This window comes from Pecten maximus, chromosome 14, assembly GCF_902652985.1.
Source record: "Pecten maximus chromosome 14, xPecMax1.1, whole genome shotgun sequence".
In the NCBI taxonomy this organism is placed as follows: Eukaryota; Metazoa; Mollusca; class Bivalvia; order Pectinida; family Pectinidae; genus Pecten; species Pecten maximus.
Window position 1 is genome coordinate 15,332,514 of NC_047028.1, and position 25,277 is coordinate 15,357,790.

The 25,277-nt window shown below is 39.5% G+C and overlaps 1 protein-coding gene across 4 annotated transcripts in view; it reads left to right on the top strand.

Moving 5' to 3' along the window:
• LOC117342873 (LIM and senescent cell antigen-like-containing domain protein 1) overlaps positions 1 to 25,277 on the top strand; it is a 57,830-nt gene that overhangs the window by 26,386 nt on the left and 6,167 nt on the right. For 2 of the 4 annotated variants that reach the window (XM_033905163.1, XM_033905161.1), the window contains exons 3-13: positions 8,780 to 8,893; positions 15,760 to 15,805; positions 16,143 to 16,209; positions 16,543 to 16,663; positions 17,342 to 17,413; positions 17,791 to 17,868; positions 18,133 to 18,228; positions 20,202 to 20,256; positions 20,432 to 20,524; positions 20,944 to 20,992; positions 24,108 to 24,183. In XM_033905163.1, the coding sequence (XP_033761054.1) occupies positions 8,780 to 8,893; positions 15,760 to 15,805; positions 16,143 to 16,209; positions 16,543 to 16,663; positions 17,342 to 17,413; positions 17,791 to 17,868; positions 18,133 to 18,228; positions 20,202 to 20,256; positions 20,432 to 20,524; positions 20,944 to 20,992; positions 24,108 to 24,183 (867 nt within the window). The remainder of the gene's footprint in view (positions 1 to 8,779; positions 8,894 to 15,759; positions 15,806 to 16,142; positions 16,210 to 16,542; positions 16,664 to 17,341; positions 17,414 to 17,790; positions 17,869 to 18,132; positions 18,229 to 20,201; positions 20,257 to 20,431; positions 20,525 to 20,943; positions 20,993 to 24,107; positions 24,184 to 25,277) is intronic. The other 2 variants (XM_033905164.1, XM_033905162.1) reach the window with 1 other exon arrangement.

Consider the following 25,277-nt stretch of genomic DNA (forward strand, 5'->3'; position numbering starts at 1 on the left):
ACCCAATGTAGGCTCTATCCCCTCTCTACTTAATAACTTGGTAAGAATATTTGTTTCAGATACAATTCCGATTCATTATAGTGGATTACCTTGTCATGAATAAATTTGGATTCTGATGTCTGATGGTGGACATGGAAAATGTTTAATTTACAGATGCTGCTTCAATGGTGTGTGGAAAGGGTACCCTGAAAATATCGAGAATAAATCAGACATCAATTATACAATTTGTCTATAATACACTTATATCTCATTTAAGAGTAATGAAACAGAAAAATACTTTAAAATTTTCGATTTTACAAGAAATTTGCATATTTGTTGTGATGATTACAATTTCGTAGTTTTAGAATGAAGATTGTATTAGTTTTCCATGAATGTGTTGTGAGTTAGCATGTAAAATAGTACAATTTGAGATTAAATAACTACTAAATATTCATAAGCATTATCATAGGCATTATCTTACTTATTTGTGATGTGTCCTGATGTAGGATATAACTCCCAAATATTTTGCCATAAATCTTGAACCTCTCTATCGAGTGGTAGGAATCAGAATATCTTCCTCACCATAGACTTTAATGTTAGAGAGTCATACTTTGTCTTCACTTAAAATACACATATAAACGTCAGTTTGTGATTTTCTTCTGTGTGCAGAATATTGAAGTAATTGTAATTACTAATAGTAAGTGCAAAAATTTTAATTAATATTGTTACATATCTTTTAATACGACAATAAATATTGTTCCCTATCTGTTAATACAACTTTGGTGATAAAAATTTCCCCTTACGAAAAGTTGAAAACTCAGTCTACTAATGTATGGGAGTATTGATATGATATACATAAACCTGTAGATATAAATCTCTGGTAAATTTGTTCCAGTTTGGTTTGAATACAGTGCTTGTGTCTAGGACATGTGATTGGCATGGTGTATATTGCTGGATTACCCAGACTTTACATCTGTTAGTGTAGTCTGGAAGATGTGTGTCAAGTAAACCCTGTATATATATAGCCTGATATAGGTAGTTATGGACAAGTCCAGTGTTACCTGGATTTGGTGGATGTGTGTCACTGTGTGCTTTTTAGAGATTGATCAGTTAGTGTAGTTATTTGAAACCAAATTAATTTAGAGTTTAAAAATGTTGCAAATTTGAAGATGCTACAAATTACATACATTTTTTTGCACCAAAAATGACAACTTGCTTAATTCGAACACTCCGGTAGCTCACAGTTTTATCGTGGTCCCGTCGAGTTCGAGTTAACGAAGTTCCACCTTATTTTTAGCCCACCATCATCAGATGGTGGGCTATTCAAATCGCCCTGCGTCCGTGGTCCGTCGTCCGTCCGTCCCTCCGTCCGTCCCTCCGTCCGTCCGTAAACAATTCTTGTTATCGCTAATCCTCAGAAAGTACTGAAGGGATCTTTCTCAAATTTCATATGTAGGTTCCCCTTGGTGCCTAGTTATGCATATTGCATTTTGAGACCAATCGGAAAACAACATGGCCGACAGGCAGCCATCTTGGATTTTGACAATTGAAGTTTGTTATCGCTATTTCTCAGAAAGTACTGAAGGGATCTTTCTCAAATTTCATATGTAGGTTCCCCTTGGTGCCTAGTTATGCATATTGCATTTTGAGACCAATCGGAAAACAATATGGCCGACAGGCAGCCATCTTGGATTTTGACAATTGAAGTTTGTTATCGCTATTTCTCAGAAAGTACTGAAGGGATCTTTCTCAAATTTCATATGTAGGTTCCCCTTGGTGCCTAGTTATGCATATTGCATTTTGAGACCAATCGGAAAACAACATGGCCGACAGGCAGCCATCTTGGATTTTGACAATTGAAGTTTGTTATCGCTATTTCTCAGAAAGTACTGAAGGGATCTTTCTCAAATTTCATATGTAGGTTCCCCTTGGTGCCTAGTTATGCATATTGCATTTTGAGACCAATCGGATAACAACATGGCCGACAGGCAGCCATCTTGGATTTTGACAATTGAAGTTTGTTATCGCTATTTCTCAGAAAGTACTGAAGGGATCTTTCTTAAATTTCATATGTAGGTTCCCCTTGGTGCCTAGTTATGCATATTGCATTTTGAGACCAATCGGAAAACAACATGGCCGACAGGCAGCCATCTTGGATTTTGACAATTGAAGTTTGTTATCGCTATTCCTCAGAAAGCACTGAAGGGATCTTTCTCAAATTTCATATGTAGGTTCCCCTTGGTGCCTAGTTATGCATATTGCATTTTGAGACCAATCGGAAAACAACATGGCCGACAGGCAGCCATCTTGGATTTTGACAATTGAAGTTTGTTATCGCTATTTCTCAGAAAGTACTGAAGGGATCTTTCTCAAATTTCATATGTAGGTTCCCCTTGGTGCCTCGTTATGCATGTTGCATTTTGAGACCAATCGGAAAACAACATGGCCGACAGGCAGCCATCTTGGATTTTGACAATTGAAGTTTGTTATCTCTATTTCTCAGAAAGTGATGAAGAGATCTTTCTGAAATTTCATACGCAGGTTTCCCTCGGTGCCTAGTTATGCATATTGCATTTTGAGACCAATCGGAAAACAACATGGCCGACAAGCAGCCATCTTGGATTTTGACAATTGAAGTTTGTTATCGCTATTTCTCAGAAAGCACTGAAGGGATCTTTCTCTAATTTCATGTGTAGGTTTCTCTTGGTGCCTAGTTATGCATATTGCATTTTGAGACCAATCGGAAAACAACATGGCCGACAGGCAGCCATCTTGGATTTTGACAATTGAAGTTTGTTATCGCTATTTCTCAGAAAGCACTGAAGGGATCTTTCTCTAATTTCATATGTAGGTTTCTCTTGGTGCCTAGTTATGCATATTGCATTTTGAGACCAATCGGAAAACAACATGGCCGACAGGCAGCCATCTTGGATATTGACAATTGAAGTTTGTTATCGCTATTTCTCAGAAAGTACTGAAGGGATCTTTCTCAAATTTCATATGTAGGTTTCCCTCAGTGCCTAGTTATGCATATTGGGACCAATCCGAAAACAACATGGCCGACAGACAGCCATTATCGCTAAATCTTAAATTTTATATATAGGTTCCCCTTGTTTGAAATGTACTAGCTATAGAGGGCTGTTTATGAAAATACACAGATTAGTAAGACTTAGAGGAAGGGAAAAGTAGAGAAAAGATCAATCTGACATGGAACCTATAAAGATCATTCAATGGTGGGCGCCAAGATCCCTCTGGGATCTCTTGTCATTTATACATCTTATCATGTTGATCCATATACAGATATGTATAGAATAGGTATGCTGTCAAACTTATTCATGTCTTTTTAAATAAAACCATGGCCCAGTGGAAAGTGCAGTAGCTAGCCGTGTACCAAGATGGGTGGGATTTGATCAGGCTTAAAAAGTTTTCTCTTGTTTTCCTCCCACATCAGACCTCAATCCTGCTATCTGCCATGCAGGATAACAAAAAATTAATGATCAATTGATAGCTTCAACTGGTTCCATACTTGTTGTAGAATTCTATTATGTACGTACATGATTGAAGGGCAGTTAAACCTGGTTGATATTTACACATATCACATTTTGAATAAACTATACTTCCAATTGTTTATTCATCAGCCATTTTGAGTTTCATGGACAAAATGCTACACCTGTAAGTTGTGTTGACCTGTTGTCCCAGTTATAAGGTATTAAGTTGTGGGTTATTGTACCAGTGTCAACACTAGGTCTATATTGGGTTGTATCTGACCTATACAATTTCAGTGAAGGTAGAACTCTCATAGTACCCTGGGAGTTCTATTTGACTTTTTATGGCTATTATCTTATCATACTTCAGGGGTGGGCAAATATTTGAAGGTCACAGATTTGTAAAACAAATGTTGATATCTTTACTTCACATGGTCAGCCATCCAGGAAGTGTTTAGTATATAAATAACAATAGACCTAACTATATAATTATTATTTGAATTAGAAATACAATGTAGTAATTAACCAGATCTGGTTTAATATCAAAGTTTGATCACCAGCTTTTAGCTTTAAAGTTAAGTTATATTTGGCATGTTAATATTTTGTGTTCAAAATTGTTGTTTCTGAAAGAAAATGTTGTCCAACTCAATTTATCTAAAGTAACAGAAGATTTTACTTTTGTCCTAGACCATTCCTGGCTCTAGACATCCCTGACTCTAGACCATGTGTGGCAATAGACCATCCCCGAATCTAGACCATCCCTGACTCTAGACCATCCCTGGTTCTAGACCATCCCTAGCTCTAGACCATCTCTGGCTCTAGACCATCCCGGGATCTAGACCATCTCTCAGGCTCTAGACCATCCCTGGCTCTAGACCATCCCAGGATCTAGACCATCTTTCAGGCTCTAGACCATCCCTGGATCTAGACCATCCCTGACTCTAGACCATCCCTGGTTCTAGACCATCCCTAGCTCTAGACCATCTTTGGCTCTAGACCATCCCGGGATCTAGACCATCTTTCAGGCTCTAGACCATCCCTGGATCTAGACCATCCCCGGCTCTAGACCATTCCTGGCTCTATATCATCCCTGGCTCTCGACCATCCTTGGCTCTAGACCATCCCCAGCTCTAGACCATCCCCGGCTCTAGACCATCCCTGGCTCTATATCATCCCCGGCTCTCGACCATCCTTGGCTCTAGACCATCCCTGGCTCTATATCATCCCCGGCTCTCGACCATCCTTGGCTCTAGACCATCCCTGGCTCTATATCATCCCCGGCTCTCGACCATCCTTGGCTCTAGACCATCCTTGGCTCTAGACCATCCCCGACTCTAGACCATCCCCGGCTCTAGACCATCCCTGGCTCTAGACCATCCCCGGCTCTAGACTATCTCAGGCTCCAGACTATCCCTGGATCTAGACCATCCCTGGATCTAGACCATCCCCAGCTCTAGACCATCCCCGGCTCTAGACCATCCCCGGCTCTAGACCATCCCTGGCTCTATATCATCCCCGGCCCTAGACCATCCTTGGCTCTAGACCATCCCCGGCTCTAGACCATCCCCGGCTCTAGACCATCCCTGGCTCTATATCATCCCCGGCTCTCGACCATCCTTGGCTCTAGACCATCCTTGGCTCTAGACCATCCCCGGCTCTAGACCATCCCCGGCTCTAGACTATCTCAGGCTCCAGACCATCCCCGGCTCTAGACCATCCCTGGCTCTATATCATCCCCGGCTCTCGACCATCCTTGGCTCTAGACCATCCTTGGCTCTAGACCATCCCCGGCTCTAGACCATCCCTGGATCTTGACTATCCCCAGCTTTAGACCATCCCTGGCTCTAGACTATCTCAGGCTCTAGACCATCCCTGACTCTAGACTATCTCAGGCTCCAGACTATCCCTGGATCTAGACTATCCCTGGATCTAGACCATCCCCGGCTCTAGACCATCCCCGGCTCTAGACCATCCCTGACTCTAGACCATCCTTGGCTCTAGACCATCCTTGGCTCTAGACCATCCCTGACTCTAGACCATCCTTGGCTCTTGACCATCCTTGGCTCTAGACCATCCTTGGCTCTAGACCATCCCTGAATCTAGACCATCCTTGGCTCTAGACCATCCCCGGATCTAGACCATCCCTGGCTCTATATCATCCCCGGCTCTATATCATCCCTGGATCTAGACCATCCCTGACTCTTCAGCAATCCCTGGATCTAGACCATCCCCGGATCTGTTGTTGCTGATGAAGCCATTGGTAGCTCAACTTATATCTTAAACTGTTTCATGTTAAGAATTCCTGATTCAAATCAGCTGCTACAGTTCCCTTCTTTGACAGAATAACTGGATACATTTTAAAAATTATCTGTAAATCGTTGTTAATCCAAACAACTTTTCAGTAAAATTGTCTGAATTGTAAAGGTGAATTAAAGGGCAATTTTATGTATTTAGACACAGGCCAATCTGTTAAGTAACCCAATATAATACGGAAACTGGATATATTGACCTACAATTATGAAATTTTCAATTTGGTTTCAATTATGATAGTTACTCAGGTGAAGGTCCCAGGTGCGTGGAAACTGAACAACGAGCTGGTCTGTGCTGTCATGGTTGTGTCCTTGGGCAAGATACATTTAACCATAATTGCTTTGAATGGCATGTAATGGGCCTCCCTTATATTGTTCATTGAGGTAGTCACCAACTACTACAAGGAGACTCTGCCTCAAAAATATCCTGGATGTTCAAACAAACAAAATCTACTAGGCAACTCACTTGTACATTATAATTGATTACAATCATTATATGATTATAGCCTCCTATTCAGGTAAAAACATCTATTGGATGTAATACAAATCCTTGCTTTCTGTTTCAACAGGACATGAAAACATTTGCTTCCAACCAGAATGTAGTAGATCATTTTTCAGGTGACTGTTGTGTGAATACTTCACAGCTGAATGTGAAAACCACAGGGATTTCACGATCTGAAAAAAAAGTCAAGGATTTAAAATAGGAGAGTCAAGTTCTCATAAATTACCTGTGGTTTATTTTATGGACTTGTGAAATAGATAAATGTTTGTCAGTTTAACATTTGATGGCTGTAGGCGGTAATTGGTAAAATGGAGCTCCTGTCATGGATCAAATCATGTATCATCCTCCCAGTGGGTTTGTTTATAGGAACGTGTCAATGCCTTGTGTTAAAGGAATTCAATGGTTTCATGTAACACCAGATATGGCAATCTAATGTTGGGGACATGTAATGGTCATAGCATTGACTGTATAACATATAGACATCTTCTTCTACAGAGCAATGATCATGGCACCTAGAGTCATGGATTTTGTTGTGTCTTGTATAACTTAGACATCTTATTCTATAGAACCATGAGGCCTAGAGTCACGGATTTTGTTCCGTGTCTTGTTGCAAAACCGAGACATCTTATTCTATAGAACCATGTGGCCTAGAGTCACGGATTTTGTTCTGTGTTTTGTTGTATAACTTTGACATCTTATTCTATAGAACTATGAGGCCAAGAGTCACGGATTTTGTTCTGTGTCTTGTTGTATAACTTTGACATCTTATTCTATAGAACCATGAGGCCATAGAGTCACGGATTTTGTTCTGTGTCTTGCTGTATCACAAACAGCTTCTTCTAATGTGTTTATTAAGTTATAAATGCATTACAATTACATGTCATCCATAACTTCATATCTATTTTAAAAGACATTATTGTTGATCGGTAGTTGTATTTATAAAATGTCACTGCATTTTGCACATGATTTTGCACAAAGCATGTCTCCTTTTGGAAAGTTATAGAATATTTCATGTATACAAGAATGTACGTGTAATCATATAACATGGTACAATGTATTCACGTTTGCATGTTGCATGTTCCTCCTGATATCATACCTATATATTCCAATTCAAATTGACAGAAGAGAAAAAAAAATAAGTTCATATACATAGTTTTTCTCCAGTACACGACTAACTCAATACATGTAATTTACATTGATCCTTGATTAAGGGGATGGATTACTTTCCATCTCATTACTGGGTAATCCCAACAAAATGGACCCCGCCCGGGTAATTATCTGATTTTCAGGTAATCCCAACAAAATGGACCCCACCCCGGGTAGTTATCTGATTTTCAGGTAATCCCAACTAAATGGACCCCTGGGTAATTATCTTATAACCAGGTAATCCCAACAAAATGGACCCCGCCCGGGTAATTATCTGATTTCCAAGTAATCCCAACAAAATGGACCCCTTAGTAAATATCTTATAACCAGCTGATAGACACAACAAAATGGACCCCTTAGTAAATATCTTATAACCAGCTGATAGACACAACAAAATGGACCCCTTAGTAAATATCTTATAACCAGCTGATAGACACAACAAAATGGACCCCTTAGTAAATATCTTATAACCAGCTGATAGACACAACAAAATGGACCCCTGGGTAATGATCTTATTACCAGGTACTCTCAACAAAATGGACCTGCGGGTATTCATGGTATTTTTTTCAAATTTAATTTTGTGAAATAATTATGATATTTTAGATAATTTAATCAAGTTTTTTTTTCTGATTACTGATAAAACTTCAAATTAATTTATTTTTACCGAAAAAAACATCAATAAAAAACTGATAAAAGTTTAAGCTTTTTATCAAATTCAAAATTTTGAAATTAATGGACATGTCATAAATTAAACATTGAAGGTGTCAGTCATATTCAAATTCCTTACAATCTATATATAGTACCCAATACATTTGTATTGTATACAGGGGACTGTGAAAGCTTATTCTTAAGGGCATTGAATACAGTAATCTTTGGTGAAGATGGGAGGTGAATGTTCGATCCCTACAGTTTGTGCTTTAAGAATCTGAGATCAAGGATCATCATGTACTGTTGTGCTTGTGATCTTTGGCAAGACACTTCAGCCAAATTGGTCTGGATAGGATAGGGCAAGTCTCATGTATGTTGTGGTGTGAGGTAGCCACCAACTGCTTATAAGGGCACTCAACCTTAAATGCTGACCCTAGTTGTTCAGGGGCTGGTACACACAAAGAAGTCATAATGTGAATTTTGTACGATGCATGTAGGCCAGTATATTTATTTATGCATAATGCATATTTTCTGTTTACATTATTTATCACAATTTTATGTATCATGTCTAGCTATATTTATGCTTTATCCCTGTTTTATTTATCACACTTTAGTCTTGGGAAGAATTATTTAAACATTATGCTTATCAATTTTTCTTTGCTCAATGTTAATGCTTTTTGTTTATCTTGGCAATGCTGTTCATACACCAGTGAACTGCAGAAAAAGCCGTATGACTTGGCATGTGCAAAGTGCGGTGACTATCTAAATCCATGGGAGCAAATGGTAAACTGCAACGGGCAGGTGTGGCACACCAAATGCTTTGTGTAAGTACTAACATAGTACCACATGTGGGGCTGCTAGGTCCACATGCGGCGACCACCTTTAAAAAAAGACTCAGGAATTTTCTTTTAATCCAATAATACTTTTTTATGGTAAATTTTAAGTTAAGGAATTTCCTTAAGATAACAAATGTTGATGAAACCAGGGCTAGCTGTGGTTGAAAAAGACCCCTTGCGTCAGGAGTTACTCTTCTTTATATTTGAATGATCTGTATTTTAAACAACTACAGTTAAATTTGAATGCATTTTCATTATTTTAAACCACACGTTCTTGAGCTGTGTTATATCTTGATCTCTGTTGTATGTTCCATAGGATCTTGAGCTCTGTTATATGTTCTATAGGATCTTGAGCTCTGTTATATGTTCCATAGGATCTTGAGCTGTGTTATATGTTCTATAGGATCTTGAGCTCTGTTATATGTTCCATAGGATCTTGAGCTCTGTTATATGTTCTATAGGATCTTGAGCTCTGTTATATGTTCCATAGGATCATGAGGTCTGTTATATGTTCCATAGGATATTGAGCTGTGTTATATGTTCCATAGGTTCTTGAGCTGTGTTATATGTTCAATAGGTTCTTGAGCTGTGTTATATGTTCTATAGGATGTTGAGCTCTGTTATATGTTCCATAGGTTCTTGAGCTCTGTTATATGTTCCATAGGTTCTTGAGCTCTGTTATATGTTCAATAGGTTCTTGAGCTGTGTTATATGTTCTATAGGATGTTGAGCTCTGTTATATGTTCCATAGGATGTTGAGCTCTGTTATATGTTCAATAGGTTCTTGAGCTCTGTTATATGTTCAATAGGATGTTGAGCTCTGTTATATGTTCCATAGGATCTTGAGCTGTGTTATATGTTCTATAGGATCTTGAGCTCTGTTATATGTTCAATAGGTTCTTGAGCTCTGTTATATGTTCTATAGGATCTTGATCTCTGTTATATGTTCTATAGGATCTTGAGCTCTGTTATATGTTCTATAGGATCTGGAGCTCTGTTATATGTTCTATAGGATCTTGAGCTCTGTTATATGTTCCATAGGATCTTGAGCTCTGTTATATGTTCTATAGGATCTTGAGCTCTGTTATATGTTCCATAGGATCTTGAGCTCTGTTATATGTTCCATAGGATCTTGAGCTGTGTTATATGTTCTATAGGATCTTGAGCTCTGTTATATGTTCCATAGGTTCTTGAGCTCTGTAATATGTTCCATAGGATCTTGAGCTCTGTTATATGTTCTATACGATCTTGATCTCTGTTATATGTTCTATAGGATGTTGAGCTGTGTTATATGTTCTATAGGATCTTGAGCTCTGTTATATGTTCTATAGTATCTTGAGCTCTGTAATATGTTCAATAGGATCTTGAGCTCTGTTATATGTTCTATAGGATCTTGAGCTGTGTTATATGTTCCATAAGTTCTTGAGCTGTGTTAAATGTTCAATAGGATCTTGAGGTCTGTTATATGTTCAATAGGATCTTGATCTCTGTTATATGTTCAATAGGATCTTGAGCTCTGTTATATGTTCAATAGGTTCTTGAGGTCTGTTATATGTTCAATAGGATCTTGATCTCTGTTATATGTTCAATAGGATCTTGAGCTCTGTTATATGTTCAATAGGATCTTGAGCTCTGTTATATGTTCAATAGGATCTTGAGCTCTGTAATATGTTCCATAGGTTCTTGAGCTCTGTAATATGTTCCATAGGTTCTTGAGCTCTGTTATATGTTCTATAGGTTCTTGAGCTCTGTTATATGTTCTATAGGATCTTGAGCTGTGTTAAATGTTCAATAGGATCTTGAGGTCTGTTATATGTTCTATAGGTTCTTGAGCTCTGTTATATGTTCTATAGGATCTTGAGCTGTGTTAAATGTTCAATAGGATCTTGAGGTCTGTTATATGTTCAATAGGATCTTGATCTCTGTTATATGTTCAATAGGATCTTGAGCTCTGTTATATGTTCAATAGGTTCTTGAGGTCTGTTATATGTTCAATAGGATCTTGATCTCTGTTATATGTTCTATAGGATCTTGAGCTCTGTTATATGTTCCATAGGATCTTGAGCTCTGTTATATGTTCTATAGGATCTTGAGCTCTGTAATATGTTCCATAGGTTCTTGAGCTCTGTTATATGTTCCTGCAGTATAAAAATGTCTGTACACATGGCTCATCTAGTATCGATGTATATGAGACTATGATGTTTGTAGTTTAACCTTATGTTTTGAAGTAGTAAATGTGGTTCTCACTTACTTAAGAATGGAAATGTAATCATTGATATGACTACACATGAATTTTTCAGCAAGTTAGATGGGTCTGATTAAAAAATTCTGTGTGGCAGAAAATTTGCATAGAATTCTCTCAGATTGAGTATAAGGCAGAAAAAAACTTCCATGTTTCATTCAAATTCCAGAAATATGTCTTTTATAATAAAAACACTCAAACAGCTGACACCAACTACAGCAGTTGTCTCTTCAGAATGTCGGCAAATTAATTCAATAAATTCCTGTGGTTAGGTCTATTAATCAGTCTCGGTACACCTTATTTTATGGCTAGGTTTATAATACTGTTTAATTAAAAACTGTAAAATGATCTGTCATTTTCATCTGTCACCACCCAGTGTCCTGATAGCCTATCACATTTTACACTCAATGTCCTGTAATTCAAACCTTTAATTCCATCCTGTTTAGCCATACGATGTCTAATATATTGATTTTTTTTTTGCCTTTAAAACAAAACTTCAATAATGTAACAAGTCAGATGGCCTTTCTGTAATTGTGTTTTGAAATAAAACATGACCTGCAACTAGTAAAAGCTTTTACTTTTTGAGCAAATGCAGAAATTGTCAAAAAAAAAAAAATGATATTCTGATAATTGGAGCCATATAGCTACAGACTCGGTGGTTCAGGTTAAGTGAAAATTGGTGTCATCTTGCCAAATGGACCAGTGAGAACTGATCACTGACAATGGATTTATTTCAGTGAGAGATCGTTTTTGTTTCAAGAGAAAATTGCTGGTGGTGTTATCTTGTCAATGACGAATTCAGGTTCTCACAACTAAGATTTGCAGACTTGTGCGATAGAATACATGTAAAAGTAATATTGTCACTTGTCAGCCTGACTCACTATATAAATCATGTCCTTATGATGAGTACATATGGAGGGGTCTCCCAGCAATATATAACCCCTACTCACTTCATTTTTCGTCTGTCATTAAACTTTATAACTGATCTCTTGCACAAGTGTGCTTATCAAACCACTTGGTGTCTGAAAAGAGGTCAACAATACTTAAAATAGAATGTTGATGTCATTGTTCTACTGGAGACATATTTCTGATTTTTCTACTTTTTCTTCTTTTTTTAAATTTATCTGATTGTCATGAAACTTCTAGACTGTAGCGTCCCAAACTTCTAGACTGTAGCGTTCCCCCCCCCCCCATGACCGTGGTTCCACAAGAACTACTTGTCAGCTGTTTGAACCCCCTTTTGTGTAAGAGGAATTGAAATATGCATGGCTGGACTGGGGTTCGACCCTGGGAAAACTAGCTGGATGCTCTACCAATTGATCTGGTTGCTGATGAACGACCCAGCTTGTCACATTTAATCATTTTGGCACGTCACACTTTATGAAAGATTTCACACAGACACGAAATCAAAATTATGATATTAACTTGTGCATGTTGTCTGAAAGTGTGGTTATAGGAATGAGAAGATTTGCTTTGGATTTCTGTTTGATTTTGTTTGGTTTTCATGGTTTCTGTGTGTGTTTAATAACTTCTGGTACAACTGTGGACTGGTAGATAACTTCTGGTACAACTGTGGACTGGTAGATAACTCCTGGTACAACTGTCGACTGGTAGATAACCTCTGGTACAACTGTCGACTGGTAGATAACTTCTGGTACAACTGTTGACTGGTAGATAACCTCTGGTACAACTGTCGGACTGGTAGATAACCTTCTGGTACAACTGTTGACTGGTAGATAACTTCTGGTACAACTGTTGACTGGTAGATAACTCCTGGTACAACTGTTGACTGGTAGATAACTTCTGGTACAACTGTCGACTGGTAGATAACCTCTGGTACAACTGTCGACTGGTAGATAACTTCTGGTACAACTGTGGACTGGTAGATAACTCCTGGTACAACTGTCGACTGGTAGATAACTTCTGGTACAACTGTTGACTGGTAGATAACCTCTGGTACAACTGTTGACTGGTAGATAACTTCCTGGTACAAACTGTCGACTGGTAGATAACCTCTGGTACAACTGTTGACTGGTAGATAACTTCTGGTACAACTGTTCGACTGGTAGATAACTCTGGTACAACTGTGACTGGTAGATAACTTCTGATACAACTGTCGACTGGTAGATAACTTCTGATACAACTGTTGACTGGTAGATAACCTCTGGTACAACTGTCGACTGGTAGATAACTTCTGGTACAACTGTCGACTGGTAGATAACCTCTGGTACAACTGTTGACTGGTAGATAACTTCTGGTACAACTGTCGACTGGTAGATAACCTCTGGTACAACTGTGGACTGGTAGATAACTTCTGGTACAACTGTCGACTGGTAGATAACTTCTGGTACAACTGTTGACTGGTAGATAACTTCTGGTACAACTGTCGACTGGTAGATAACTTCTGGTACAACTGTCGACTGGTAGATAACTTCTGGTACAACTGTCGACTGGTAGATAACTTCTGGTACAACTGTCGACTGGTAGATAACTTCTGGTACAACTGTTGACTGGTAGATAACTTCTGGTACAACTGTCGACTGGTAGATAACTTCTGGTACAACTGTCGACTGGTAGATAACTTCTGGTACAACTGTCGACTGGTAGATAACTTCTGGTACAACTGTGGACTGGTAGATAACTTCTGGTACAACTGTCGACTGGTAGATAACTTCTGGTACAACTGTCGACTGGTAGATAACTTCTGGTACAACTGTCGACTGGTAGATAACTTCTGGTACAACTGTCGACTGGTAGATAACTTCTGGTACAACTGTCGACTGGTAGATAACTTCTGGTACAACTGTCGACTGGTAGATAACCTCTGGTACAACTGTTGACTGGTAGATAACCTCTGGTACAACTGTGGACTGGTAGATAACTTCTGGTACAACTGTCGACTGGTAGATAACCTCTGGTACAACTGTCGACTGGTAGATAACTTCTGGTACAACTGTCGACTGGTAGATAACCTCTGGTACAACTGTTGACTGGTAGATAACTTCTGGTACAACTGTCGACTGGTAGATAACTTCTGGTACAACTGTCGACTGGTAGATAACTTCTGGTACAACTGTCGACTGGTAGATAACTTCTGGTACAACTGTCGACTGGTAGATAACTTCTGGTACAACTGTCGACTGGTAGATAACTTCTGGTACAACTGTTGACTGGTAGATAACTCCTGGTACAACTGTTAACTGGTAGATTATAACTTCTGGTACAACTGTTGACTGGTAGATAACCTCTGGTACAACTGTCGACTGGTAGATAACTCCTGATACAACTGTTGACTGGTAGATAACCTCTGGTACAACTGTCGACTGGTAGATAACTTCTGGTACAACTGTTGACTGGTAGATAACTCCTGATACAACTGTAGACTGGTAGATAACCTCTGGTACAACTGTTGACTGATAGATAACTTCTGGTACAACTGTTGACTGGTAGATAACTCCTGGTACAACTATTGACTGGTAGATAACTTCTGGTACAACTGTTGACTGATAGAATTTGAGTTAGATTTGTGGGTCATTGCTTGGTTGACCTCTAGACATGCATTTCAGGTGATTAACAATCGATCAACATCAGTCACCTTCCTTCAGACTGTTTGTCTTATCCTGTGTGAACAAATTATTTTGCCTGAATTGATCTCCCTAGTCTGATGACCGATTCAACAGCTCTGTACATGTCCTCTTTAAAAAAAAACTGTTTTCAATGATACCTGTATAAAAACCTGTTTTAAAGTATACCTGTATAACATGTTTTATAATAATACTGCTATTGGTAGTATTATGTGGATATGGTAATATTGAGTAGTTCATAGAAGATAAGTCAAAGTTAGTACGTGTGACTTGTTTGATTCTAGTATTGAAGTCAAAGTTAGTACGTGTGACTTGTTTGATTCTAGTATTGAAGTCAAAGTTAGTACGTGTGACTTGTTTGATTCTAGTGTTGAAGTCAAAGTCAGTACGTGTGACTTGTATGATTCTAGTATTGAAGTCAAAGTCAGTACGTGTGACTTGTTTGATTCTAGTGTTGAAGTCAAAGTCAGTACGTGTGACTTGTTTGATTCTAGTGTTGTCATTGAGAGTTCCTATATTTGTGTCTTTTAGAGAAATCTGTCGTAACCAAGAGCATTCTCCATAGAAACCTCATGGATAATGACAGTGTAATATATGCTACATGGACGAGATTTGTGAGCTATAACTAATTCTTGTATTGATCAAAGTCATATCCAGTGATACTTATACCCTCCTTTTTATAAGTTCTATCAAGAAAAATAGCAAAATTTATAAAAACTTTCATATTTTGCGTATAAAATGAACAGAAAGGCAAAAAGACAAAAATATTACATTTCCAGGATGTGAAACAAAGCCACATACATTTGAATTATGATTAAATCCAGCTACTGGCATCCTCCTGATTTCCTTGCTAATTAGAACCAGCCAGTTTTAGCTTGAAACCTTGATAAAGGTGTCTGGATTTAGTAGATTTAGTTACATTATGTACCTATAACTTTGGCCTGAAAAAGAAATTAAAATGTACTTAATATTTTGAAATGGATTCTTTTTTTATTAATTTCATGCCAGTATTTAATATCACTTTACAGTTGTGCTCAGTGCTTCCAGCCTTTCCCAGATGGAATCTTCTATGAGGTATGTTGTAATTTTTCATTGCTAATAAGTATCTGGTCTACTGTAGTATCGACACTCGGGCTGGACTCCTTGATAAACATAAATACTCTACATTGCTATTTTATAGGACCAAATTAGGAAATTCACAAATCTTCAGGAAATTTTTTTATATAAAGATTTCATTAAAATTTTGTTTGCTGATAACGTTGAGGTAGCTTGATTGTTAAATTTCGGAACTTCTGTGATATTGTTTGTTAAATTTCGGAACTTATGTGATATTGTTTGTTAAATTTCGGAACTTCTGTGATATTGTTTCTGATACAGTATTTCAATATCATTTAAATGATTTGATTTTCAGTTTGAAGGCAGGAAATACTGTGAACATGACTTCCATGTGCTGTTTGCTCCATGTTGTGGAAAGTGTGGTATGTATTTTATCCTTGTATGTAAGAGGATAAACGTTTACTGTTCAAAACCTTCATGTTTGGTTTTATATTTTGTATTTTGAATTTTTTTTTTTGAATTTCATATTTCTTGCCCAAATAAGTGATACATGTATATCATGGTATAAACTTAAGGTGACCAAATTGATAGTTTAAATCTTGTTTTGTTTAAAAGTTAATTTCCATTTGTATGAGAGTTTAATAAACTTGATTTGTCTAGTAGTCAATGTATAATTAAAATAATGCAAAAATCTCCAGATGATACTTTTACAGTGCATGTGACATAATGCTGAATTTTCTGAATGATTCTTGTAGGAGAGTTCATCATCGGGCGTGTAATCAAGGCCATGAATGGCAGCTGGCACCCCAATTGTTTTAGGTGTGAGATCTGTACCGGACCACTAGCTGATGCTGGCTTTGTCAAAAATGCTGGAAGGTAAAACTCCAAAACCGGTGTAATATTATTTTAAATGCTTAGAGCTCAAAATTTGATGGTGGAAATTGTATTAAGTAGCTACCGTAAGAGTACACAAACAGCACCTGTTCAGAGAGGAATACCGGTAACCATTTTTAGCTCACCGGTTACGAGTAACCGAGAGCTAATGCTGTCACCCCGGCGTCGGCATCGCTTAAAGTTTTTGGGGTAAATTTTTGGAAAGCTTGTAAGACCAAAAGTATACACCTCATGCCCTTCTAATTTGGTTTATACATTCCTTAGAGGTCTAGTGATGTTATGGCAAAATCATGCAGAAAAAAATTGTGATTTTTATTTGGGCATTTTACCATTTAGTGGACTTACTTTTTTTGACACAAAAACCCATTTTAAAGATTTAGGGGGTTATTTTTGGAAAACTTGTAAGTCCACACCCTTCTTATTTGGTTTATACATCCATTAGAGGTTTAGGAGCGATATTATGTGACATACAATTTCAAAATGACATGCTTATACATACATAAAAAATGAATGCATAGTGTGATTGCTGCCGCCGGTGAGCTTTCGCAATCATTGATTGCACTTGTACAATATAGCTGACATAGTATGTTATACAATAATTGATATCACCAAAGAAATGACATTTAGTTATGAATACCTATATATATTTGTGTTATTCAGAGCTCTGTGCAGAGAGTGCAATGCTAAGGAGAAAGCCAAAGGCCTGGGGAAATATGTGTGTCATAAGTGTCAGTAAGTATATATAATAGTCTGATTTGAACTGTGAACTAGTTGATATAGAGAATTAATTTTCCGCTCTATCACAATTTTTTGCAGGTAACTTTAAAATTTACTTCTCAGATTAATTTAAACATTTTGGTCACATCGTTTTTATTAACAGAAAAATCTTAAAATAACATCCTTTTGAATTATTATTTCATTTTTCAACTCAATTAATGTCAATAACCATTATTTTGCCAACATGTTGTTAAACAGTTACAATTTGCACAATTAGTTTTGGATGTATACAAAATTTTGTCAGTAAATGTAGATTCATATATTATCAAAATGTATGTGAGTGAAGTATAGAATCAAGGTTGAAAGAATTAAAATATTTCTTTTTTTCGTAGTTCAATCATCGAAGAGGGCCACATCCGCTACAAAGGAGAAGCTTATCACCCATACCACTTCAATTGTTCCTCATGCAGGTAAATGTTTATAAGCTTTAAATTACAAAACAAAAAGGTGTTGCTTTTTACTTCTGTAAAAAAAAGCTTTGATTATATATTTGATATTATCTTTTTTCTGTATTAAATGTAAAAAAAGAGGATGTTTTACATGGGATGAAGTGCAGATATATCATTTATATAATTGCAAGATATACACATATGGTATGTGAATTGTGTTGAAATAATCTCTGTAAAACAATGTTATATAAAACAATATCATTGTGTACTGTTTAAATTTTACAGTGGGGAACTTAACGCAGATGCAAGGGAGAAGAATGGTGACTTATTCTGTCTGCGTTGTCATGACAAGATGGGAATACCCATATGTGGAGCCTGCAGGTATATAACAAACTCGTTCTCACATACTCCACAGGGTTATCCAGGGGTCGTTAGGGAAGAGATAAATCGATCTCACATACTCCACAGGGTTATCCAGGGGTCGTTAGTGAAGAGATAAATCGATCTCACATACTCCACAGGGTTATCCAGGGGTCGTTAGGGAAGAGATAAATCGATCTCACATACTCCACAGGGTTATCCAGGGGTCGCTAGGGAAGAGATAAATCGCTTTCACACAGGGGTAATGGGAAAAGATAAATCGATTTCACACGGGGGTAAAGGGACAAGATAAATTGATCTCACACAGGGGTAAAGGGACAAGATAAATCGATCTCACACAGGGGTAAAGGGACAAGATAAATCAATCTCACACAGGGGTAAAGGGACAAGATAAATCGATCTCACACAGGGGTAAAGGGACAAGATAAATCGATCTCACACAGGGGTAAAGGGACAAGATAAATCAATCTCACACAGGGGTAAAGGGACAAGATAAATCGATCTCACACAGGGGTAAAGAGAAAAGATAAATGGATCTCACACGGAGTAAAGGGACAAGATAAATGGATCTCACACGGAGTAAAGGGACAAGATAAATGGATCACACATGGGTAAAGGGACAAGATAAATCGATCTCACACAGGGGTAAAGGGTAAAGATAAATCGATCTCACACATGGGTAAAGGGACAAGATAAATCGATCTCACACAGGGGTAAAGGGACAAGATAAATCGATCTCACACAGGGGTAAAGGGACAAGATAAATGGATCTCACACGGGGGTAAAGGGACAAGATAAATGGATCTCACACGGAGTAAAGGGACAAGATAAATGGATCTCACACATGGGTAAAGGGACAAGATAAATCGATCTCACACAGGGGTAAAGGGTAAAGATAAATGGATCTCACACATGGGTAAAGGGACAAGATAAATCGATCTCACACAGGGGTAAAGGGACAAGATAAATCGATCTCACACAGGGGTAAAGGGACAAGATAAATGGATCTCACACAGGGGTAAAGGGACAAGATAAATCGATCTCACACAGGGGTAAAGAGAAAAGATAAATGGATCTCACACGGAGTAAAGGGACAAGATAAATCGATCTCACACAGGGGTAAAGGGACAAGATAAATGGATCTCACACGGGGGTAAAGGGACAAGATAAATGGATCTCACACGGAGTAAAGGGACAAGATAAATGGATCTCACACAGGGGTAAAGGGACAAGATAAATGGATCTCACACGGAGTAAAGGGACAAGATAAATGGATCTCACACGGAGTAAAGGGAAAAGATAAATCTATCTCACACAGGAGTAAAGGGACAAGATAAATTGATCTCACACGGAGTAAAGGGACAAGATAAATCTATCTCACACAGGGGTAAAGGGACAAGATAAATTGATCTCACACAGGGGTAAAGGGAAAAGATCAATTGATCTCACACAGGGGTAAAGTGACAAGATAAATCGATAAATAGGTCTCATGCGGTGGTAAAGATAGCTGGCGTGCGCTGTATAACGCTACTTACAATAACGTAACATCATCATTTTAGGTGAAGTAACCATGTAGTAATTGATGATGTAAGCAATTTTGATGGACATTCCAAGTAGCATTGTAGATTGTGCAATAAAAGAAATTCATAAAAACTTTGCTTGCAAGTATGTGAGGTAAGCCTCACAAGCAATTCTCCTGCTGATTGGCCAAACTCTTTCACTCTGGTTGAGATATCTTTGTTTGTGGAACAAACCCATGTTACATTCTATAATTCTCTAAAACAAATAGCAAAAAGTATCAAATTGTAAATCTCTATAAATATTTATCTACACAAGCTTCTGTACAGTGAGTGTAATCAGTGGTGAATATTTCAACATGTATTAATGAATTTATGGAAAAACTGGAATGGCGATATTGGAATTGATACTTGATAAAAATGTAGTTGATATTGTATATTGATTTTTTTTTACAGGCGTCCTATTGAGGAAAGAGTAGTTCACGCCCTGGGAAAGGCTTGGCATGTAGAGGTAGGCGATTACACTACACTTTATCTTTATTTGTAGAGAAATGTGGCAACAATAGATAGGTTTTAAGGTCATGTAAAGAGAAGAAAAAATGTACTTTTAAAATATTTTTATAAGAAATGCTTTGATTTATGAATTTTAAATGATACATGTTAATAACATGTTTTCTGTGTTACAGCATTTCGTGTGCGCTAAATGTGAGCGACCATTCTTAGGCACAAGACATTATGAGAAGAAGGGGTTGGCCTACTGTGAAACTCATTATCATCAGGTAATATTATTAGGGCTCCTGACTGTCCCAAACATGGTCATAATGGAATTAATAATTAAAAGTAAACGTGATACGATTTTGGTCACCTAAAGACAAATCAAGCAGGAAAACACACATTAAGTAGGCTTTAATATGCTTCTGGTTATAAAAATTAACATCAAATTTGAACTGTGGATGTTAGAAAATAGGAAATTTTCTGTCTTCACGTGGCATGTATTTATAAATAGGCAGTCTAATGTTAGTCCAGAAAGAGTAGCGAGGCAGCATTTTCTTTCTTTGAGATTGCAGCTGTACATGCATATTTTTAGTTAACAATTTTTTCCACAAAGATCAATAATTAATTTCATTTTGAATACAATTTTACGCATTATGTTTTGAATTTTGTCAAATATAATTTGTTACTGTGTTGTTTGTTTCAGCTTTTCGGGAACATCTGCTTTGTATGCAATTGTGTGGTAGCAGGAGATGGTAAGTGTGGAATATCAATTTCTCTCATAGAATCAAGACAGTGCATGTCGGCCTCCTATCCTTATAACACACTGGTAGTTCTGATGTCGGCTTCCCATCCTTATACAACACTGGTAGTCCTGATGTCGGCCTCCCATCCTTATACGACACTGGTAGTTCTGATGTCGGCCTCCCATCCTTATACAACACTGGTAGTTCTGATGTCGGCCTCCCATCCTTATACAACACTGGTAGTTCTGATGTCAGCCTCCCATCCTTATACAACACTGGTAGTTCTGATGTCGGCCTCCCATCCTTATACGACACTGGTAGTTCTGATGTCGGCCTCCCATCCTTATACAACACTGGTAGTTCTGATGTCGGCCTCCCATCCTTATACGACACTAGTAGTTCTGATGTCGGCCTCCCATCCTTATACAACACTGGTAGTTCCTGATGTAGGCCTCCCATCCTTATACGACACTGGTAGTTCTGATGTCGTCCTCCCATCCTTATACAACACTGGTAGTCCTGATGTCGGCCTCCCATCCCTATACAACACTGGTAGTCCTGATGTCGGCCTCCCATCCTTATACCACACTGGTAGTCCTGATGTCGGCCTCCCATCCTATACAACACTGGTAGTCCTGATGTCGGCCTCCCATCCTTATAACACACTGGTAGTCCTGATGTAGGTCTCCCATCCTTATACCACACTGGTAGTCCTGATGTAGGTCTCCCATCCTTATACGACACTGGTAGTCCTGATGTCGGCCTCCCATCCTTATACAACACTGGTAGTTCTGATGTCTACCCTTCCATCCTTATACGACACTGGTAGTTCTGATGTCGACCTCCCATCCTTATACAACACTGGTAGTTCTGATGTCGGCCTCCCATCCTTATACAACACTGGTAGTCCTGATGTAGGCCTCCCATCCTTATACGACACTGGTAGTTCTGATGTCGGCCTCCCATCCTTATACAACACTGGTAGTTTTGATGTCGGCCTCCCATCCTTATACGACACTGGTAGTTCTGATGTCGGCCTCCCAACCTTATACGACACTGGTAGTTCTGATGTCGGCCTCCCAACCTTATACGACACTGGTAGTTCTGATGTAGGCCTCCCATCCTTATACAACACTGGTAGTCCTGATGTCGGCCTCCCATCCTTATACCACACTGGTAGTTCTGATGTCGGCCTCCCATCCTTATACAACACTGGTAGTTCTGATGTCGGCCTCCCAACCTTATACGACACTGGTAGTTCTGATTTAGGCCTCCCATCCTTATACGACACTAGTAGTTCTGATGTCGGCCTCCCATCCTTATACAACACTGGTAGTTCTGATTTAGGCCTTCCATCCTTATACGACACTGGTAGTTCTGATTTAGGCCTCCCATCCTTATACGACACTAGTAGTTCTGATGTTGGCCTCCCATCCTTATACGACACTGGTAGTTCTGATGTCGGCCTCCCATCCTTATACGACACTGGTAGTCCTGATGTCGGCCTCCCATCCTTGTATGACACTGGTAGTCCTGATGTCGGCCTCCCATCCCTATACGACACTGGTAGTTCTGATGTCAGCCTCTCATCCTTATACGACACTGGTAGTTCTGATGTCGGCCTCCCATCCTTATACAACACTGGTAGTCCTGATGTAGGTCTCCCATCCTTATTTGACACTGGTAGTTTTGATGTCGGCCTCCCATCCTTATACGACACTGGTAGTTCTGATGTCGGCCTCCCATCCTTATACGACACTGGTAGTTCTGATGTAGGCCTCCCATCCTTATACAACACTGGTAGTCCTGATGTCGGCCTCCCATCCTTATACGACACTGGTAGTTCTGATGTCGGCCTCCCAACCTTATACGACACTGGTAGTTCTGATGTAGGCCTCCCATCCTTATACGACACTGGTAGTCCTGATGTCGGCCTCCCATCCTTATACCACACTGGTAGTTCTGATGTCGGTCTCCCATCCTTATACAACACTGGTAGTTCTGATGTCGGCCTCCCAACCTTATACGACACTGGTAGTTCTGATTTAGGCCTCCCATCCTTATACGACACTGGTAGTCCTGATGTCGGCCTCCAATCCCTATACGACACTGGTAGTCCTGATGTCGGCCTCCCATCCTTATACGACACTGGTAGTTCTGATGTCGGCCTCCCAACCTTATACGACACTGGTAGTTCTGATTTAGGCCTCCCATCCTTATACGACACTGGTAGTCCTGATGTCGGCCTCCAATCCCTATACGACACTGGTAGTCCTGATGTCGGCCTCCCATCCTTATACCACACTGGTAGTTCTGATGTCGGTCTCCCATCCTTATACAACACTGGTAGTTCTGATGTAGGCCTCCCATCCTTATACAACACTGGTAGTCCTGATGTCGGCCTCCAATCCCTATACGACACTGGTAGTCCTGATGTCGGCCTCCCATCCTTATATGACACTGGTAGTTCTGATGTCGGCCTCCCATCCTTATACTACACTGGTAGTTCTGTCTCCCGTCCTCATATGACATCGGTAGTTTTTTAGAATGTATAATCCTGTAAAAACATGTTTGCCTAAAAATTTCTTAAAAAGTTACAAAGGAATTTGTCACAATTTCTCGTGTTAATATCATGATTGAAAACATTCTAACACAAAATGCAGGTAGCTGACACATAATTTACATTTTCATGAATATTCTTCCTTGGTATGGAGGTGAAACTTTTTTCTACTTTCATCGTTGGTAATGCAAGAACTTTTGAGTCTTTTTAAACATGCATTTATTGATGAGTTTACTTTCTGAAATTAATTACCTTTATTTGATTTTTTTTTATGTCAGGATTTTTGTTACACAACCAATGAATGTTTATATGTCAGGATTTCAATGACTAGTACAGTATAAACTTTGACACCTTCATCAGACAAATGACCAGGGCAGCATGTATCATACTTTCAAACCCGAAGAAAATGTTTAGAAATATTATATGAAATGCATTTAGCTTACTTAACCTCTTTGGTTGGCAACAAAATATGAATATGTCAGTTTTAGTAAATACAAACCACCCAAGTACTCATAGAAATATTATTGTATGGTTTATAATTAATGTTTGTATAATTCTTTACAGTATTCAGTGCCTTTAATAAGTCGTGGTGTGTTGGACATTTTGCCTGCTCTATCTGTGACAGGAAGATGAGTCACAAGTAAGTAAAGCCTATACACACCCTGGTCATATGTATCAGTGGGAGTCCCATGGACTAACCGTGGTGTCAGTCTGGGAGGGGGAAGAGGATGGGGTCCTAGGGACTGACCGTGGTGTCAGTCTGGGAGGGGGAAGAGGATGGAGTCCCAGGGACTGACCGTGGTGTCGGTCTGGGAGGGGGAAGAGGATGGAGTCCCAGGGACTGAGAGTGGTGTCAGTCTGGGAGGGGGAAGAGGATGGAGTCCCAGGGACTGACGGTGGTGTCGGTCTGGGAGGGGGAAGAGGATGGAGTCCCAGGGACTGACAGTGGTGTCAGTCTGGGAGGGGGAAGAGGATGGAGTCCCAGGGACTGACTGTGGTGTCAGTCTGGAGGGGGAAGAGGATGGAGTCCCAGGACTGACAGTGATGTCAGTCTGGGAAGGAGAAGAGGATGGAGTCCCAGGGACTGACCGACCGTGGTGTCAGTCTGGGAGGGGGAAGAGGATGGAGTCCCAGGGACTGACAGTGGTGTCAGTCTGGGAGGGGGAAGAGGATGGATTCCCAGGACTGACAGTGGTGTCGGTCTGGGAGGGGGAAGAGGATGGAGTCCCAGGGATTGATAGTGGTGTCAGTTTGGGAGGGGGAAGAGGTTGGAGTCCTAGGGACTGACAGTGGTGTCGGTCTGGGAGGGGGAAGAGGATGGAGTCCCAGGGACTGACTGTGGTGTCAGTCTGGGAGGGGGAAGAGGATGGAGTCCCAGGGATTGATAGTGGTGTCAGTTTGGGAGGGGGAAGAGGTTGGAGTCCTAGGGACTGACAGTGGTGTCGGTCTGGGAGGGGGAAGAGGATGGAGTCCCAGGGACTGACTGTGGTGTCGGTCTGGGAGGGGGAAGAGGTTGGAGTCCCAGGGACTGACAGTGGTGTCGGTCTGGGAGGGGGAAGAGGATGGAGTCCCAGGGACTGACCGTGGTGTCAGTCTGGGAGGGGGAAGAGGATGGAGTCCCAGGGACTGACAGTGGTGTCGGTCTGGGAGGGGGAAAAGGATGGGGTCCCAGGGACTGACCGTGGTGTCGGTCTGGGAGGGGGAAGAGGATGGAGTCCCAGGGACTGACCGTGG